The sequence below is a fragment of the Olea europaea genome, chromosome 17 (genome assembly GCF_002742605.1).
Source record: "Olea europaea var. sylvestris chromosome 17, O_europaea_v1, whole genome shotgun sequence".
In the NCBI taxonomy this organism is placed as follows: Eukaryota; Viridiplantae; Streptophyta; class Magnoliopsida; order Lamiales; family Oleaceae; genus Olea; species Olea europaea.
Genome location: NC_036253.1, coordinates 5,036,809 through 5,057,135, shown reverse-complemented (window position 1 = coordinate 5,057,135; position 20,327 = coordinate 5,036,809). Strand labels below are relative to the sequence as shown.

The 20,327-nt window shown below is 29.9% G+C and overlaps 1 protein-coding gene across 1 annotated transcript; it reads left to right on the top strand.

Moving 5' to 3' along the window:
- Positions 1–636: 636 nt before the first annotated feature.
- Positions 637–5,751, top strand: LOC111365552 (protein DETOXIFICATION 52-like). The gene is made up of 5 exons (XM_022986110.1): positions 637–755; positions 1,465–1,482; positions 1,569–1,630; positions 2,718–2,861; positions 4,073–5,751. Exons 1-5 carry the CDS (start codon positions 637–639, stop codon positions 5,743–5,745), a joined length of 2,016 nt encoding a protein of 671 aa, XP_022841878.1. The 3' UTR covers positions 5,746–5,751.
- The last annotated feature ends 14,576 nt before the right edge of the window (positions 5,752–20,327 follow it).

Here is a 20,327-nt window from a genome sequence, read left to right as displayed (position 1 = left end):
GGGGGGGGGGGGGGGGGCATGCTCAATAAAAAAAAGTGTGGGCCCTCCTTGTGAGGTGCGTGTCAACGCTAATGTAGGTGTAGTACAATTGTTAGTTGAAACAAGTCGACCCAATCTGAACTGACCCTCCTCAATAAAAGGTCTGGCACAATCTGCCTAAAAATCCCTCATGTGAGGGGCGTGGTCAATGACAGTGTACAAATAGCAAAATTTTTCAACTATTGCGTTATGCCATTGTCAATATCCTCATTCGAAGTCACATTGTTTGCCGATTAAGGGAAAGGAAATGGGATATTAAGAGATTTTTGAAACTTTATGGACCATTGCTTCATATTTGGAAATCAGAAGGCCTTTATTGTCAAAAAACTCTTAAAAACTATTACTGTGGATAATTTGAGAAGGAGAAAACAAATTTAGGGACTGTTTGGGTCCGATTTTTTCACCCAAAAAATTGATTTTTTGATCGTTATTTTATTATTCCATCTGTCATATTTGACTTCTTCTCTTACAGGTGGATCCCACTTTTCTTCTAACGATCAAAAAATTAATTCTCAAAATCACTTCAAAACAGGCTCTTATATTGTTTGGTACTTTATGCATAAGAGATTTGTGCTTATGTGAACTGTCTGCATGTCTATGGAACGCCATTTTTGCTTCGTTTGGTCTGGATGCTTGCAGCTTTTCGGTAGTTCTTGTGGCGTTGGAAGTGCGAGTGTATGCATAATGAGCATGGTAATAGCAGGAACTAGAGCTTGGTTCCTCATTTTCTGATGTGGTGGCTTGTTTTGTTTTTCATATTTTTCTTTTGAATTAGACGGGGCCACATATATTTGAATAGGAAAATGCTTTTTGTATACTGGGGTGTCCACCCTTGTGTACAACCCCACCCCCCCTGCCCCCTCTTTCCGTGAGGGGGCTATATCCCCATCATACAATTAGCACAGCCCATTTGAATAATGCTGTCTGGAGCTTGGTTCCTCATTTTCCGATGTGATGGCTCTTTTTGGTTTGTTTTTAGCCCTTTTGCATATTTGAATAATACTATTTAACACCATTAATATTATTCTATGTGGTATTATATAATTAGTTTAATTATAGGTGAAATAATTTGATTTATTTAATTGTACCTTTCATTTAATGACACGAGTGCCATCTAAACTAGCGCTGTAACACCGGTGGTGTTAAATAGCATCATTCCACATATTTTGTGTAGTAATTCTCATAAATTATCTTTGTCAATATCTGGACTTCAAATCCTACGATAATGCTTGAGGGATAGAGAAGTTTATTCATTACTTCTTTTATGAAGATAAGCTCGCTTTCCTTTTTTTCATCCGTCCCAAATTATATGCCACTTTCCTTGTTGAGAATATTGATGAATTTTTAGTTTTCTAATGTATGAATTTAACGTACCTTGTTATGAACAACTATGAAATACTGTTATTTAAATCATTTTTAATGTAGGGGTCTATTAGAAAAAATGTAAGTAAAATTTATTGTTTCAACTATATTAATTATATTTTCTTAATGAAAATGGACGTAATCCTGTTTTTGTAATATGGATGTAGTATTATTATTGTACTTCTATGTTTCGGTAAATGCGGCTATGCCATTACTGATCTTCCATTCAGTTAAGCATTTACAGAGCCTATGTTTCTTAGAGATTATTTGATAGTTATTTTTTTTCACAATCATTTTTAACTACACATTCTCCTATAAAATAATTTTATATGTAAATCATTATTTTCCTATTTTTTAACTACCATTTTTTTTATAAAAAAATTACTTTTCAAAAAATCTACATCGAATAGGTCCTTAGAGCATCTTCAATCTTGGTGCAAAATAAGTCTGAAATTTAGATTTTCGAAGTGGTGAAAAACCTCTCTAATGGAAAAATACAAAAGAAATGTAAATTACATTGTTCGATTGAAAAAAAAAAAAAAAACAGAAGCAATTTTATATCCACAAAAGGCAAAAAGTGGATTTAGATCTCCTCATTTGAGTAAAATTTGAATTTGTATTTATCGAAATATAAATGAAGACGCAAAGGTAAATTTTTAGAAAATTAATTTACACTTAAATTTACATCACCGTTAAAATGCTCTTAGTAACATGTTTTAAGCTAGCATTTATAGCTCGCCTAGAAAATTAAAGTTGCATATGTTTCTCGTCACACGAAATTTGAATTAAGGGAACCCAGGTTATGTCCTAGTTTTAGTGCTTGTTTGGTAGAGATTTTGATAATTGATTTTTTAACCGTTAGAAATAAAGTGGGTTCTACCTGTGAGAGAAGAGTTCAAAATGACGGTTAAAATAGTGAAATAACGGTTAAAAAATTGATTTTAATTGACTTAAAAGCTCTATTAAGAGCCCGTTTGGTAGGGATTTTGAGAATTGATTTTTTGATCGTTAGAAGAAAAGTGAGGTCCACATGTGAGAAAAGAAGTCAAAAATTACGGCTTGAATAGTAAAATAAAAATAAAAAAATCAATTTTTTGGGGCAAAAAATTCCTACCAAACGGGACCTAAATAAGCTCTAAACTCTTTTATGTGTTACTATGGATATGATCATTAGATGCATAGTGTACAGGAAGAGAATAAAAGAAATGAGCTAATTTATCCCGATATGAATGTATTGTCACACGTTTGGCCGTACTTACAAGTACAAATTGAAGTAATTTTTAGTAAAGCTGAACATTTTTAAATTGTGGTTGCAGAGATTTATGATTGTCCCTGTACATCGATGCTACTGCATGTTGTTGATTTCCTTTCCTTTTATGCTGTTTCTTCTTTGAAAAAATCCACTTGTACCCAAATTGTCCACACGGATGAGGCTCACGTTGCACGGCTCCCATCATTATGTACAAAAATTATGTATTTCTACCATAGCCCTTCTTTTTTAGTAAGAAAAAAAAGGGTATGTTGGGTTTATATATTTCGAAATATTCATTTTATTATCGATTTATTCCATGAAAATATGTTAATACATGGTGCTTAAAAAAAAAAAAAAAACGAAGTAGCATGATGGTTAGAAAAATTACACTTCGCCAAACAAAAAAAAATAAAATTTAAACCTGCTATTTAATACTTGCGTTGGAATAAAGCAACTTTTGAGGCTTTGAACGCTCTAGGAGCTATTAATATTGTGCATATTTGTAAATTGACTATAAGTTGTGAATCTTATATGTGTGCATAAGTCACGGTAGTTATGAGTCTCATAATTCGTGTGAATAAAAAATATATTTGACCAATTCAAATTATAATTTAATTACTTCCTCAATTAAAAATCTGAGGTCAAGTCCATGACATGTTTTATTTTTTCAAAAATAAAATAAATCGGTAATCGACATTCTATATCATTACACATTATACAATGAATTTTATTGTTCCTTCTTAATTTTGTCTAACATCTTGGAGTTCATCATAAAAGGAAATCAGCCAACACTGTCACAATTTTAAGTGTCATATTAGTATTAGATTCGTGCATAATTGAGAAGTAATTATAATCAATTTAAACTATAATTCAATAAAAATAAGTAATGATAAATTAATAAAACCTTTGAATTTCATGAAATACGCATATAAATAATATATTTGATCGATTATATATAAATTATAAACAGTTCCAAACAAGCTTGGACCCAAAATTTCATCCTGTTAAGGTATTCTACATTTGCCTAAACCTAATTTAACATTTCCCTTACCAGCTCAATCAATATCCCAAATAGAAGCTAAGCAAAATAGTGTCAAAATTCATTACTGCTGCAATCACAAAAAGAACTTTCTTATGAAGAAAATGAAAAATATCCCACCATAGAGGCTGTCAACTTATAAAGGAAAAAGTCTATTAAGCCCCTATTCAAGCCCCATTATCTCAAAAGTACTTTTTTTTTTTTTTTTAAACTCATTTTTGACTACACTTCCTTTCAATAAAATAATATGCACTTAAAAAAAAATTCGACTTTTTAATCACACAATTTTCAAAAAATAAGTATTACAAAATTTATTATTAGTTAAAAATGGGGCTCAAAAGGTGCTAAATAAACTAGAAAATAAAAAATAAAAATCTCAGGCCAACTATTAATAGTATACAGTGACAGACAATGGTGTTCAGTAGAGCATCATCAAGAATCTGCCCACATTTATCGAGAAAACTGTATCCAAATTCTCCGGCCACCGCTCAGTATGTGTAATCAAACCGCCACCGCCACCGCCACCACACTCACCATTTCAGTGGCTGATCACTCAACACCACCACTACCGCTGCCACCTTCTCCGCCACCGTCAACCGATCTCAATCTTGATCTAATATCGCTCCCCACCGGTGTAAAACACAAAGAACAACCTACCCAAATTATTATACCAACTCTATCTGAGATTATAAGTGAAACCAAAGCATTACTTAACCTTGCTTTTCCCATAGCACTAACGGCCCTAATCCTATACTCTCGCTCCATGATTTCCATGCTTTTTTTAGGTCATTTTGGTGATACTGAACTTGCTGCAGGATCTTTAGCCATAGCATTTGCCAACATAACTGCCTATTCTGTGCTATCAGGTTTAGCATTAGGAATGGAACCCCTTTGTTCACAGGCTTTTGGTGCTCAAAACCCAAAGCATCTTTCTTTAACTTTGCACAGAGCCATTGTGTTTCTTCTTGTTTGCTCTATACCAATCACATTTCTTTGGCTCAATGTTGAAAATATTCTTCGTTTTTTACTTCAAGATCCAAAAATTACTTTAATGGCTCAAACTTATCTAGTTTTTTCACTTCCCGATCTTGCCACAAATTCTTTTATTCATCCCATCCGTGTTTATCTTCGGGCTCAAGGTATTACAGAGCCGCTGACATGGGCTTCGCTGGTTGGAACAGCTTTACATTTACCCTTTAACTACTTCTTGGCTTTGCGGCTCAAGCTTGGCGTAGCTGGAGTTGCGGCTGCCTCAGCTTTGTCAAACTTGGTAGTGCTGGTGGTGCTTGTTCTGTACGTTTGGGTCCGTGGGTTGCACGTGCCGACGTGGACCAAGCCGAGCTGGAAGTGTTTGACTGGATGGATGCCGCTTATTCGGCTAGCCATGCCAAGCTGTGTCTCGGTGTGCCTCGAATGGTGGTGGTACGAAATTATGATTGTTTTGTGTGGACTTTTGGTGGATCCTGACTCCACTGTGGCATCCATGGGTGTTTTGATTCAGACGACATCCTTTCTTTACGTATTTCCATCTTCATTAGGGTTTGCGGTGTCAACTCGAGTAGGGAACGAGCTCGGAGCGAACCGACCCAATAAGGCTCGAGCCTCGGCCATGGTGTCGATTTTCTTATCGGGATTTATGGGCTTGTCAGCTATGACATTTGCCACATCCATGAGAAATTTGTGGGCCCAAATGTTCACCAATGATTTGAACATCGTACGATTGACATCAACAGCTCTCCCGATCCTAGGGTTGTGCGAGCTAGGAAATTGTCCACAAACCGTTGGATGTGGGGTCATACGTGGGACCGCTCGTCCGTCCGTGGCAGCTAGCGTGAACCTTGGTGCGTTCTATCTAGTGGGCATGCCAGTAGCAATTGGGCTTGGGTTCTGGGTTGGGCTTGGGTTTTTTGGACTATGGATTGGGCTGCTGTCGGCCCAAGTTTGTTGTGCTGGGCTGATGATGTATATGGTTGGGACCACAGATTGGAAGTACCAAGCCCTGAGGGCACAGAAGCTAACATGCATCGGATGTGGCGAAACAACACTGCCGTAAGGTCATGATATGACGTAACATCGACAATATAATTTGGTTTCCTGTCTTATCTCTAATTTTCACTATTTTTAATTTTCTTTTTCTGACTGTGTTCAGAATTAATGGTGTATCACTGATTTTTTTTGGCTGTTTGCTTCTAATCTTTTCCAGTCTTGGATTTATTTTGTTGGACAGTGTTGACATTGTTTAATGTATATATTAATTATGATTGAATTTGTATATCGAATTTTCTTTTAAGATGCAACACCATTTGTGACATATTGTCTAGGCAATTTCTTTACATTTGTGCTTGTAGCATGTACAAGAATTTCATTTGTAACACTAGAAACTTTTTATATTGAAAAGTCTCTCGACAATTCTCTTTCCAACAAAAAAAAAAAAAGAAAAATAAATAAATAAATAAAATTAATGAATTTGTACTAAATATTCGATATTATAAGTGAATTTTTTGATGAGAACTAGTGGTTTCTCATTACATGGGATTGAGAATATGATTATAAAAATACCATTAAAGCTCGAGTTATGTTATATGTACAAAGTTGGTTTACAAAATTGGTTGATAAAGTAATATCTATACCAATAATTTCAAGAACAGATTTTAATATCATTCGAAATCAATAGCCTATATTTTGCCAATACTTGTTTTGTCGACCGAATTTGTAAACACACTTTGTACAAATAACATAATACATTAAAACCTAGGTTCAGTTATTAACCTCTACTTAGACCTAATTGCAGATTGAATTCCCCGATCCTATTTTACGGATAAAAAATAACTATGAACAATGTTGAAATGCATAAAATTCAACAAATATGTCATCGCAACATGACAAGTTCATGCCTTTCACTGAGTGAAAGTCATCGTCTCCAAATTTCTTATATTGCACGAGTCGAACTCATACATTAATGAGCCGATCAGCAGCTCTATGGCCTTTGTTCGTTCTTCTAATGCCTCTCCTTTATTGTGATGTGTTTACTTCATATATTACAAATTTGTTTACATGATTTTTATAATTTGAAATGAAAAATGGGCACTTTTCGGATTTTATATACGGCACTCAAATTTTCACTTATCCTATGATTTTCAGTGTCGGGCCATCACGGGCATCGCATAAGCCTTAACCCTATGTTAAAGTAACATTCACAATGGGTGTAAGAGTTGAGATTTATTGTTCTTGTTAAATGTCACTTTGATCATTTTCTACTTAAATTTTGACACCTCAACACAGACAAATACTTGGACACCACTTCTACCCCATACTCAATAAAATTATTGAATAATGTTATCTAATACCGGTAATGCTAAAACACCAATCTATGTGACATTATCATGTGATATGTTCAATTAAAGGTGAAATTATATGATTTATTTAATTTCATCTTTCATTTAATGACACGTAACGCCACCTACACCGATATTGTAATATCAATGGTGCTAAGTAACACTACTCAAAGTTATTAGTTATTATTGGAAGAAAACAAAGTGGTCGTGATCGCCATTTCAACGTCACTAAAATATGTAAAGCGGAAGAAAAAACAATAAACAACCTAATCCTAAGCCATCATGCTTCTCACATGGTGCCCTAGCAAGCAACTCTACAGTCCCCATCCTATGTCTCTCTCTTTTCGTGCATGTTTTCCACCTTATCTAAATCTCTTTGTGATCTTGTAACTTTTTCTTCGGTTCCACAACCTACCAACATCGCCATCATCATTCAACCCTACTTCATTATGCCTGTCTATATACACACCTAAGAAGACCTAAAATCTTAACATTTTTTTGTTATAATACAACGTTGTATCTGTAATGTTGCAGAGAAACATTGTAAAATGGTTTTAGGGTTATAGCCTTTAGCCTTTGTCCACCTTGTAAGCAACACATTTTGAATATTCTTCTCGACAGCTTTGCATGCATGAGGTTTGGAGTTCCATTATTTGCTCAACTCACTGTTTCTTTATTCCTCCAATTTGCATGACATGTTTGATGTTCCCCCAATGGAGCTTTTTCATGGAGTATACACATGAATATATGTTTTTGTCTCCCTCTCTCACTCTCTCTATATGCCCCTTTTTGATTCAGCTGGAAAAGTTTATTAAAATCTAAGTATCTATGCATTTTGAAATAGTTGATTGATGGAGAATGTCTGGATAAAAAATAAAGAAAAAATTTGGGATTGCATATAATTTTATTTTTTTGAAAAATGTGTGGCTGAAAAAAATAGAAAAAATGTCTTAGAAAATAAAGGAGATTAAACAAGGGTAGATCAAATATAACAATTAATAACTACAAATTTTATGAGAGTCGCAACTTTTTAGCCATACATGATTCCATATATGATTCCATTAACTTTTATCAAAATATATTAAAAATCTAATTTTTTTGTTTAAACCAAACAAAGAGTTATTATGGAGAGATACATAGGCGGGGAGGGTGAGGCAAAAACACATATTCATGTGTCGCTTTTATATATACACGAGATTGTACCGTAGTAGAAATGGAAAACGAAATGTGTCACTACACGATACTAATTAAAAATACTATTTACAAAATTTTGAAAAAAAAAAAAAAAAGGACAGGCAACATTGTGAAAACATATGAAAGATTAGGGTCATTATTATAAATTAAATCATTTTATTAAAACAAACTTATTTAACATAAATTTAAACTTAGATCATTTGATAATTTTATTGTAGTATACGAATTAAAGTCTGAAATTATATGAATTGCTTGTTGAAGTCCGTAATTAAGTTACTTTTGACTTGAAGTCCACAAAAGGTCCATTATAACGTGCAATTCTTAAGCCAAGTTTTTAAAAGAGTTTCCAAACCGAAATGCTAGCATCTTAATATTTTTTCATATATATTAGTGCGTGTATATATTATACTAATAAAGAGTTACACTCCTCATTATTGTGCTACATATTTCTAGCTTCTTAGGCTTCAATGACCTCTACCATCAACCTCTACTCTTTTTGGAGTGGATACGTGTGGACCCATGAAGAACGTGGACGAAGATACCGTATAAAGAATAATGATATTTAATTCTAATCTAAGTGGCTACAAATGATATGTTCAATTAAATAAATCATGTGACAGTATGCATTTAACTGAATTTGTTATTTAATGTCATGCAATTGTCACCTAAATTGGTGTTTTGATGCTAATGATGATAAATAATGTTACTCCCATGCAAATGGTTTTGGAGGGGGAAATGCCTGTAGACATAGCATATGTTTGGGAAACAATTTTAGGAAACTACAAATTTATTTTTAGTATTCAATCATCGTGACAATATATATTTATTACTCATTATTATCAACACATTTTTTGGTTCTCACCACTATTCCACCTAAAAAATTCTTAAAAAAATATTAATAATCTTTCCCATAGAGACATAAGCTAATAATTTTAAAAAAAAAAATCATTTTTTGAAATAGAGAAATGATACATTATGGTTGTCAAATGGATAAAATTGGTTGTACAGTCATAGTCGGACTATACAACCTACAGCCCCCTCACAAAGGAGGGGGCCCGCGCATTTTTTTATTGGCGTGAGCCCCCTCCTTTGTGAGGGGGTTGTAACCCGTGCTGTGTGCCAAGCTGTGCACACAGCACGGTTCTTGTCAAATATGTTAAGTCAAGTCAATATATACTGTCAACATTTTGGTGGCTCATAATGGGATTAATTAATGCATCCAAGAATTTTGGTGTTTTAGGTCAGAATTTTTTACACGTATAGTTCTAAGGCTTAAAGTGTTGATGCAGCGGAGGAGAAACTTTAGCATATCCTGAGGATCGCGACCCTGCCAAGGGAACGAAATGAAGCCATTAATCTGCCTCGGTGTATCGAGTGGCTGCCTCTGTAGTAACCAGATGGGGGGTTAATTTTGTGCATCTTCTTTTATTAGACCATGCTATATGTACACAACAGTTGATGCATTGGTTTACACCTTAGTGAGTTGATAGGTTTTGGTGTATTGATTTTAACAGCAATTTTTTCAATACATGGCTAGATTTTTGACACATAATGGAGTGTCACCTAAGCTGCAGAAAATAGGTGTACAAGTAGATTAATTCTCTTTTATTTTGCTCCAGAGGCGTTTTGGTCATTAATGGGAGTTGGAATTTTATTTTTTTTTCCACATGTTAAAATTATTTATTGACTTTTGTTTTGTGTTTTTGATTTTTGGTTTCTCTTGAAAAAAACTTGAAGAGTTATCTTGAGGCTCAATCCATCCTCGTGTTTATGGAAGATTAATTTCACGCTTTCGCTTACATTAAAGGTACTGCCTCAAGTTTTTTTCGCTTCTCTTTTAGAAATAAATAAATTCCAACATGTTATCTTTTCGTTAAGAGAAGCTCACATTGGTTGGCTTGCTTGGATTGCAAAGTTTTCATAATTAATCTTGCTCATTGAAGTTATTTTACAACTTCAACGCATGATTAACGAAAATCTTAAACTGTTATTCCCTCCGTCTCAATTATATAGGCTGAATTTCATTTTTCTCTTGTCCCAAATATATATATCTGTTTCCTAATTTAGTACATTTTATTTAGTTTATTTACCAATATATCCTTATTCAATTTTTCTCACTTAATATACCAACTTCTTGAAATCATCCAAATACACACATTTCCTTTGAAAATATGGAACAACTCTCATTTCTTCTTCTTCAAATTAAATCATTCAAATTCTTTTCTAATTCCAATAATAATTTGCTACTGCATACTAAAAATTAAATAGGGATAAATTAGAAACTATCTGAGCAAAAATTAATTTTATAATGACATTAAAAAAGATTTCTTAATCCCTATGAAAAATGAAATAAGCTTATATAATTGGGACGAAGAGAGTATCATTTTCTCTTCTGTATGCAGTGTGGTTGGGGAACTCAAATGGTACGAGTCTATGAGACTCGAAGCTGGCAATTATGATTTCCCCATAGTCCGTTTTTACATTTCCCCCCATGTTTGATAGAAAGGACGACAAATGAGAGACATAAGCTTTATTTAAAAAATAAATAAATTTAAAAAAGTAACTTTTTGTTCTTAAACATATAAGAGTCAAGAAAGTAAAATAAAGTCACTTATTTTCAAATTTAGTCGATCCAAAAAATTACTTATTTTTGAAAAATACTCATATACCTAGTTGAACAGCTGGTTACCAATGGATTACATGATGGACTTACTATTGACTCACAAAATCAGATATCAAATGAATCACTACAAGTCTTGACCAAGAACCGTACTAAATGTTAATCGTATGAATTTCATTGTTGAAATATAATTTTTCAGTGACCAAAACTCAAATTAGTCTTCTCTTCCACAACCGACAACGGACACACACCACCATCCACATTTTAACTTTTAGTATGATTTTCTCTCATCACTTGTACAATACCACCACCAAGATGACCCACATTCCCACCGATTCCATCACTATCACCAAAAAAATGTACCTCATTCTCACTATCACTGCGTCCGGACGCCTAAGGTAATATCACAGAGCTGCTCCCTTCTTCCTCACCTTCTCCCTAATGAACAAGTACGCCACATGTTCCAATGCTTCATTTGATATTTTCTTTATAAACACAGCCTCCTTGGCCCTCCTCTCAGCCTCTGCTCTTGCTGCCACAGCAGCCTTAGACATAGACCCTTCGGCAATCTTCGCTGCTGCCAAAAAGATCTTAGCTGTAGTTTTATCTATTAATTTTATAACGCTTCTTTCATTTGTTTACACATAAGACGACATTTTATCAAATTTTAAGTGTATGAATTTCATTTCGAGTAGGATTTTTTGGGCAAAGTCTTAACACTTACTATTTTTAAAGCTCAAAGTAAGTTCTAACCATTTATGCATTCATACATTTTGGTAGTTAACAAAAAATTGGACGAACTTGGCCCATGCATTCAATGACCTCGAGTACAAAAATAATAATAATAATAATAATAAATAAATAAATAAAAAATACATGGTATCAGAGCATAAGGGAAGTAGAATCTGAGACACAAAAAGTTTATGATTTTAGAACTTCTTGGAATTTATAGCAACAAATTAAGATATCAGTTAAAATATAGTTCTAATATAGAAAGCTATATAGAAGAAGATAATATAGTTGGAACATATAGTAAAGACATAAAAGAAGTTTAGAAATTTTTAGAATAATTAAAAATTTACACTTAGAAATAAAAGAAAAAATAATTAAAAAGATATTATTTGAAGAATATAAGCATATATATATAATAGAAGAAGTCTTGACGGAATATTATTTGAATATTTATAGATGTATATATATATAGAAGAAGTCTTGAGTGAAATAAATTTCACAGTAATCTGGAAATAAAAAAGCTAGATTATCTAGACTTATAAATAAGAAGTAACAGTAGAAAAGTAACAACTGTAGAAAGTAATATTTTAAAGTGTAATTTAGAAACTAAATATAAATTACATAGTTTATTTTCAGAAGAACCAAGTCAAAATAGTATTATAGACTTAATTATAAATTTGTCCAGAAATTTAGAACTTGAAAATAAAAAGAAGTTTAATTATTTAGAAATAATTAAAGACAATTTTATAGATAAAAATTTTGAAATAAAAAATATTAAAGAATCTTTAGATTATATTAAGAATCAAAATTCTAATATCCTAGAAAAATTAGTAAAATTGGAAAAAAGTCCTATAAAACTAGATTTTTCAGAAATGATAAAGAAATTAGATTTTAATAAACCTAAAGAAATAGAAATAGACATTAAAAGAATAACAATTAAAATAGAAGAATTTGTTAAAGATCTTAAAAATTGTATTCTTACTTAATGACAGATAAAAATTATTTAGAAGCACTTGAATATTGTAAAACCTTTCATACAGAAGTTGAAGAACTTACTAGACACACTTCTCCAAAAAATTCAGACACAATTATTATTAAACAAAATAATATAATAATTGCATTATTATTATCTCTCCATAAAAAGATAGATAGTTTAGATAAAACAATAATTACAGATAACATACCCTCTTCATCAAACGTAGAAAAAGATTTAAGATTTTTAACAGATAAGTTAGAAAACTTAAGTTTTAAAGAAACAGGCAAAGAAAAAAATAACTAGTAAATTACCTAAAGAATATAAATTTCCAAAATGAATCCATTTTCAGGAAAATCTAGAACTATAAATGAAGAAGCCTCTTCATCAAGAGAAAAACCTAGATTAAGTTTATCAAGTATAAACAGAAGTTTAATAGATAGAGTTTTAAACAAACCAGAATAGTATAATCAAAATATTGAAGAAATTTTAGATCCACAACAAGACTATAATAGATTTTAGACACATGGTTTAAGACTTTTAAATCCAAATGTCTTATATAATAGAGGAGTATTAGAATCAAGTACTCAATTTTTTGGACACCATAAAGAAGTTTCTATACAATGTATAGGAAATCAAGTAAAAAAGTTAAATTTAATATCAGAAGAATCTAAAAAAGAATTAAGAGAGAAAAATTTTAGATTTATGTATTTAGGACTTATAGTTATAGGTATTAAAGGATTAATGAGAAAAAATTTAGGATGTATAGTTTTAATTACTATATATGATGAAAGAATTAATAATATAGATAAAAGTCAAATAGCTGGTATGGAAGTAGACATGAATAGCAATAATGGAATAATTTATTGTAATCCATATTTTTTAATAACTACAAAAGATTTTTCAGAAAAAATTAAGATAGGAATCCAAACAAAAGGATATGAAGATGTAAAAAGTGGAGATAATTTATTAATACATATATGATTTTTAGGAAGATGTTCTAATAATTCACAAACTAAATATAAAATTTACATAGACAAAGTAGTAAATTTGATGAGTAGCAAAGGAATTAATATGGTAAGACCTAAAGAATATTCATCAGAACAATTAGCAGGATTAGAATGGGATATGGATAGATTCTTAGACAATAGCCAAGAAAAAATTATAGCCCCACAAGAATCATTAACGTATAAAGACATAAATGGAAGAACTAGTTTAAGGGTCCGTTTGGTACCCATTTTTTTCAAAATGCATTTTTCTCTCTCTTCTTTTCAACCATACATTTTTATTAAAATAATATTACACGTAAATAAAAAAAGTTTCCTTATTTTTCAATCACACATTTTCTATTAATATACTACTCAAAAATACATTTTTACATAAAAATGTCTCCCAAACACCCTCTAAAATTCTTAGATTATAATCAAATACAAAATAATAATTTTGAAGAAGAATCAAATCAATCTAATTCAGAAGAACAAGAACAAGTTAATGAATATGTTCATATAGAATTATTAGAAGAAAATTTAGATAAAATAATTTTCCCTAAAGAATTAGGAATGATTTTAGATAAAAAAGAATTATTATCATTAGAAGATCAAATGTATATTAACAAACAAATTAAAGAACTAGAATATTTATATTATGACTCATATTTAAATATAAGGATAGGAATAAGTAAAGAAGAAATAGAAGAAACAAGATCAGAAAAATCTGATTACAAAGAACTTATGGATGATGAAAATGTTTATAAATTTTTTGATGAGACACCTTTTAATAGAACCATAAAGCATGATACATTAACTTATGGATATGATTATCCTCCAAGAGGAGCTTATAATAATTATAATAATCCACCAAAAAATACTAAATATGTTTCTAGAGGAAGTGAAAAACCATTAGAAAATAAAATATAATTTCTAGCAGCTAATAAAACACAAATATTAAATATTACAGCACATGATCCACAGACATGGACAAATGTAATAGATGTATGGAGAAATACTATAATAGGACATTTTGTTAGAAATTTCCAAGAAATGGAATCTTTAGATATGTATAGGTATTTAGAAATATTTTTAAGAGAAAGTACTAAAACAATGTGGGAAAATTTAAAACTGAAAGAAAAGAAGAATTTGACCAATTAGTAAGCCTAGGAAGTAACCCTTATAATTTTGTTAATAAAATTCAGATATTAATTACTGGAGCAGATCTAAATTCAGGACATATGAGTATACAAAGAAAAGCAATGAGAGACTTAAAACAACTTAGTTGATATAAATGGACTAAGGGAAGACATGTTGAAAGATTTTTAAATGAATATTATTATTTAGTATCAATTTCAGGAAATACATTTAATCAAGAAATAGGAAATAAACTATTTCATAAATTACTAGGATCATTAGGATTAGAAATAACAGATTCATGGAATAATTTAAATTAAGTAAAAGAACATCCAGAAAAATAATGGAGTATAGGGCATAGAATTCAACATGTAATAAGATGTTTAGAAGGAAAATGTGTAGAACTACAAATACAAAAACAACTTAAAAAGACAGATTATAAATTTTGTAAAGACATTTTTATACCAAAAACATATGGAGCTTCTAGTTCAAAAAATTATAAGAAAAGATATAGAAAAGATAAAAGACCAGTTAGGAAAAAAAATTTATTAGAAAATCTAATAAAAGAAACCCTTATTTAGATGAAAAAAGACATGTTAGAAAATTTAAATCAGATAGAACTTATAGAAATAAACTTAATTGTTATGTTTGTAATAGTAATGAGCATTTAGCTAAGACTTGTCCAAAAAGAATAAATAATAATGATAAAAAGAGTACATTAATAGAATGCACTAATGAAGATTTAATACAGGTAGATGAATATGTATCAGATAAAGAATCAATATATAGTATAATATCTATTGAAGATAGAAATATGGATATAGGACAAGAAGAATCTGATTATGAGATTTTAGATGAGTTTTTAGATTTAAAAATTAATAATGAATCAGAATCAGAAGAAGATATAGAATTAGTAGAAATAGAAGATTGCATACATAATTGGCAGAAAAATACAGGAACAGATAATATAGCATGTTATTTATGTTTTTGGTATCCAGCTAGAAAATTAAGAGCAAAATGTTTAGAATGTTATAAAGAAGCATGTATTAAATGTTTAGAGAATAATAATTTAATAATCAAAGAAGAAGTAAAAATAGAATATACTCAGGAACAAATACAAATTTTAGAAATAAGAATTCTTAGAAAAAGAATTGAAAATTTAGAAGAAATGCAAAAATTATTTTTAAGAAGAATAGAAATCTTAGAAAATAATAAAGAAAAAAGTATTATAACAGAAAACCAAAATTCAATACAAACAGAATATATAGAAGTAGTTTGTAATTCAAAAAAGTTAAAAGATATTAAGATGAAATGTCAAATAAGAATAGATAATTATATTATAAAGTGTTGTAAAATCAAAAGAACCAGTTAATGCACAACAAATGGATGGAGAATTATATACTTATATAAAAAAATTAAAACCAAAAAGTAAAATTAGTTGTGAAACTAATTGTGGATTAAGTACAGAATATACATTACTTATAGAATTCACATGGATAAGACCATTAAAATTAAAAAAACATAGATTCTATCATTGGGTTTAGTTTTTTATTAAAAAACAATGGTAGTATAACAATTATTAACAATTTTGTACGTTTATAAAAACATATATTATTTACACCTACTCAAACTAATCACTTTATCTCAGAGTGCGTAGAGAAGCGTGGTGATAGTAGTAGTAGTAGTCATAGTAGTCAAGAAAAAGAATATCCCTGTAAAATAGAAAAAGAATATCAATTATTAGAAAATAATATAGAAGAAGATTATGAAATAAATTTAGAAATAATAGACTATGTATTCTTAGACAATGAAAATATATATAATAAATTAGTTACAGAACAAGAAATACATAGTTTAATATCAAAATTAGAAAAAATGGAAATAATAGGAGAAAATGTATTAAAATATTTGGAAAAAGATAGAATAATGTGTGAATTAAAAATAAAAAATCTAGAGTATATAATAAAATCAAAAAATATAGAAGCTACAAATAATAATATTGAAGACTTTAAAATGCATATAGAAGAACTTATAAAATTAGGAGTAATAAGAAAATCAGATAATCCTCATAGATCAACAGCTTTTATAGTAAGAAAACATTCAGAAATTATTAGAGGAAAGAGTAGAATGTAATAAATTATAAAAGATTAAATGATAATACAATAGACGATACATATAATATACTAGACAAAACAGTTTTAATAAATAAAATTCAAGGTTGTAAGATTTTTAGTAAGTTTGATTTAAAGTCAGGATTTCGTCAGATTAAGATGCATTCGGATAGTATAAAATGGACAGCATTTACATGTCCAGAAGGCCATTTTGAATGGTTAGTTATGCCATTTAGAATTAAGAATGCACCAAACATTTTTCAAAGAAAAATGAAAAATAATTTTAATGAGCATAATAAATTTGTAGTAGTATACATAGATGATATCCTTATTTTTAGTAAAAATAAAAGAGAATATAGAGGTCATTTACAAATAGTTTTTTCAAAATTCATTAGACATGGATTAATCATTAGCAAAAAGAAAATGGTTTTATTTAAAGAATATATAGATTTCTTAGGAGTAAATATAGGAGAAGGAAAAATTAAATTACAACCACATATAGCTCAAAAAGTTTTAGAATTTTCAGATAAATTAGAAGATTTAAAACAAATTCAGAAGTTTTTAGGCTTAGTAAATTATGCTAGATTATTTATAAAAGATTTAAGAAAAATTGCATGACCCTTATATGCAAAAACTTCACTAACAGGACAAATATATTTTAACCAAGAAGATGTAAAATTAGTACAAGAATTAAAAAAAAAGATAAAAAATTTACCAGAATTAACAATGTCATTAGATACAGATTATTTAATAATTGAGACAGATGGAAGTTTATTAGGATGGGGTGCAGTTTTACTTTGTAAACCAAATAAATATTCTGAAAAAAGTTTAGAAAGAATTTGTAGATATAATAGTGAAAATTAGAGAGAAAAATGAAACATGAGTAGTATAGATGCAAAATTACTTACTGTAAATTATGCTTTAGATAGTTTTGAATTTTTTATTATTTCTAAAAAAGAAATAATTATTAGAACAGATTGTATTGCAATAGTTTCCTTTTATAATAAACTTAAGTTAGATTCTAAGAAAAGTAGTAGGAAAAGATGGTTTGATAGATATGATTACTAATACAGGAATTAATATATAATTTGAACATATAAAAGGTAGTGATAATAAAGCAGCAGATATTCTAAGTAGAACGATAGAAAATAAAGATTATTTTGAAATTAATTCATTATAGTATTGAGAGATGTCAAGACCACTTTCAAGACCAGAAATTCCGTCAGGGAATCTTATGCATCAAATGCATTGATTAAGACTTCATCTACTCAAAACAAACCATTTTACCAAGACCGCATGAGATTTGGTAACTAATAGTTGATAAGTTTTCCTAATAGTAATATTTCTTTTAAAGTTTTACAATAAATTTCTTTAAATAAAGAAGAAAAATGTTTGTTAAACAATTTATAGATATCTTATAATAAGAATACAAAAGACCAAAAGTATTTTCTTGCACGTTTAAATGCACTTTCAGAACATTTTAATCAGAAAAAGAATAAGTTTTATACAGTAGTTAAGGGAAAAAATCTTGGTATTTTTCATATATGGTTAGAAGTAGTAGATTGCATAAAAGATTTTAAAGATTCTCTTTACAAAGGTTTTTATAATTTTCAAGAAGCTTTAGATTCAGCTAGACAGATAATTGGGATTAACTTCTTTGTTTCTCCTTCACTCAGAAATTATTCAGAACCTTCTCTTGATTTCTCACCAAGCAAAGATAAAAATATTTTCCGTAGTCTTTGTGAATGTATGCGGAAAAATTTTAGTATAATTAATGAATTCAACCATGATCTTATGACACAAAGATCTTCATTACAAAGAAAGATTACAGAACTTGAAAAAGAGATAATTGAGCTAAAGCTCAATTTATCCAGAGGTACTATTGAGCCCAAGAAGTCAATAGCTAGTCCAGTTCAAACAGTAACTGATAAAGACTTATCAAGCCCGTCAAAGGCTGTGGACTTGCCAAAAGCCCAACAGACTCAGAGAACTGTTGATTCCTCTACTAGAATAGAAAATTAGATACAGCAGACTGATAAATCTGCTACAAACAAAGAAAAAGAAATCTGGGATTTATTGGACCAGCCCAGTGGTAAATTTGATTATTATGTCAGATATAGTCTACCAGAACATTATCTTGATAATCCAACTCCATCTCAGACCCAAGAAATTCATTCTAGCCAAGATAAAGGTAAGACAATTGTTCAAGACAGTCAAGATCCAGCATTATTTCAAGATACTCAAAATCCGAATGAAGATGCCGTTTCTTTAGAAAATATTTTTTCTCAAATTAAAGAATTCCAAAAACAGTTTAAAAAAGAAGAAGGAACTTCATCCAGAAGAAAGAAAAAGATTCAAATCAAGAAGAAGAAAAATGATGAAGAATTAAAGGAACAAATTAGAGAAGCAGTTAAACAAGTTTTTGAGACAGTCTTTGAAAAGAAAAATGGAGAAGAAAAAGAGACTCCAGAAAATCCACAAAGAGAAAATAATGAAGAAGAAAAATCTCAACCAGATAATGGAGAAGAAGATTCAGAAAATGTAGGGTTCAATAATTCAGACAGTGGAATGTCATTTTCACCTATAGCAGAACAAAATATCATAAATGCTATGAAAAAATAAGATGAGATTGCCGACGCAAGAAGAAAAAGAACTTTTAAAAAGAAGATGCTTCAACAAGACATAAAGAGAAAACAGTAAAGATTCCCCGACATAGTGGAAGACTTTTACAAAAGAAAGATTCCCACTAATCTTTAAAGGACTTTTTTTTGTCAGAAACTTCTCGGTGAAGTGAGTGCCTTTCCCACTAAGGATAGATTAGACTTTTTGCTCCCAAAAATTTCTCTATATAAGGAGTACATTTCATTTGGTTCAAGCAGGAGTTTACAACCTGTGTAATACTGCTATCAAAAAAACCCTTTGAAGCCTCCTTACAGAAAAATTCTCAATCCAAAAATCACTGGTCCTTGTGAATATTTTAAGGTACTCTTGTTTTCTTAAGTTTTTATTTTAAGAACTTTAGAGACTTTCCGAAAGGGAAATCCTTAATTGTAAATCTTTTAAGATGAATTTATAAATCACTGTTTAATGTTTTATGCATTTATAGTTAGTTTAATGTTTTAATGTTTTATGCACCTTAGTTATGTAAATATTTGATAAATCATTTCATCCTATGCATTTAATAAAAGCATAACTTGATTTTTAGAAGTCATACTGTTTTTCGGTTAATCCTGAGTGATCTAGATAAGAGAAAACTTTTGACCAGAGTGAGCTTTTTGATATTTTCTAAAAATGTTGGCGAAAGGAATAAATTAATCTAAAAATTTTATAAAGGAGTGTCACGGGTAACCTTATAAAAAGAAACCAGATTCAAGTTTATATGTCATAGGTGGTGAAAATTTAAATAAAAAAAAAGGAGATTTATACATGATTCTAAGAAGAGATTTATAGAAAACTAAAGAGAGCACTGAGTATGATTAAAGTTATTAAAAGTTAAAAAGTTATAAAACAGTAGCAAAACAACAACATATATATATATATATATATA

What these genes read in the sequence shown, in the direction of transcription:
- LOC111365552 (XM_022986110.1), top strand. Translation starts at nt 637, where the DNA reads ATGGAACGCCATTTTTGCTTCGTTTGGTCTGGATGCTTGCAGCTTTTC. An exon ending in CATTACTGATCTTCCATTCA is followed by an intron (nt 1,631 to 2,717) that starts GTTAAGCATTTA and finishes TTGTGGTTGCAG; the next exon opens with AGATTTATGATTGTCCCTGT. An exon ending in TGCACGGCTCCCATCATTAT is followed by an intron (nt 2,862 to 4,072) that starts GTACAAAAATTA and finishes TAAAAATCTCAG; the next exon opens with GCCAACTATTAATAGTATAC.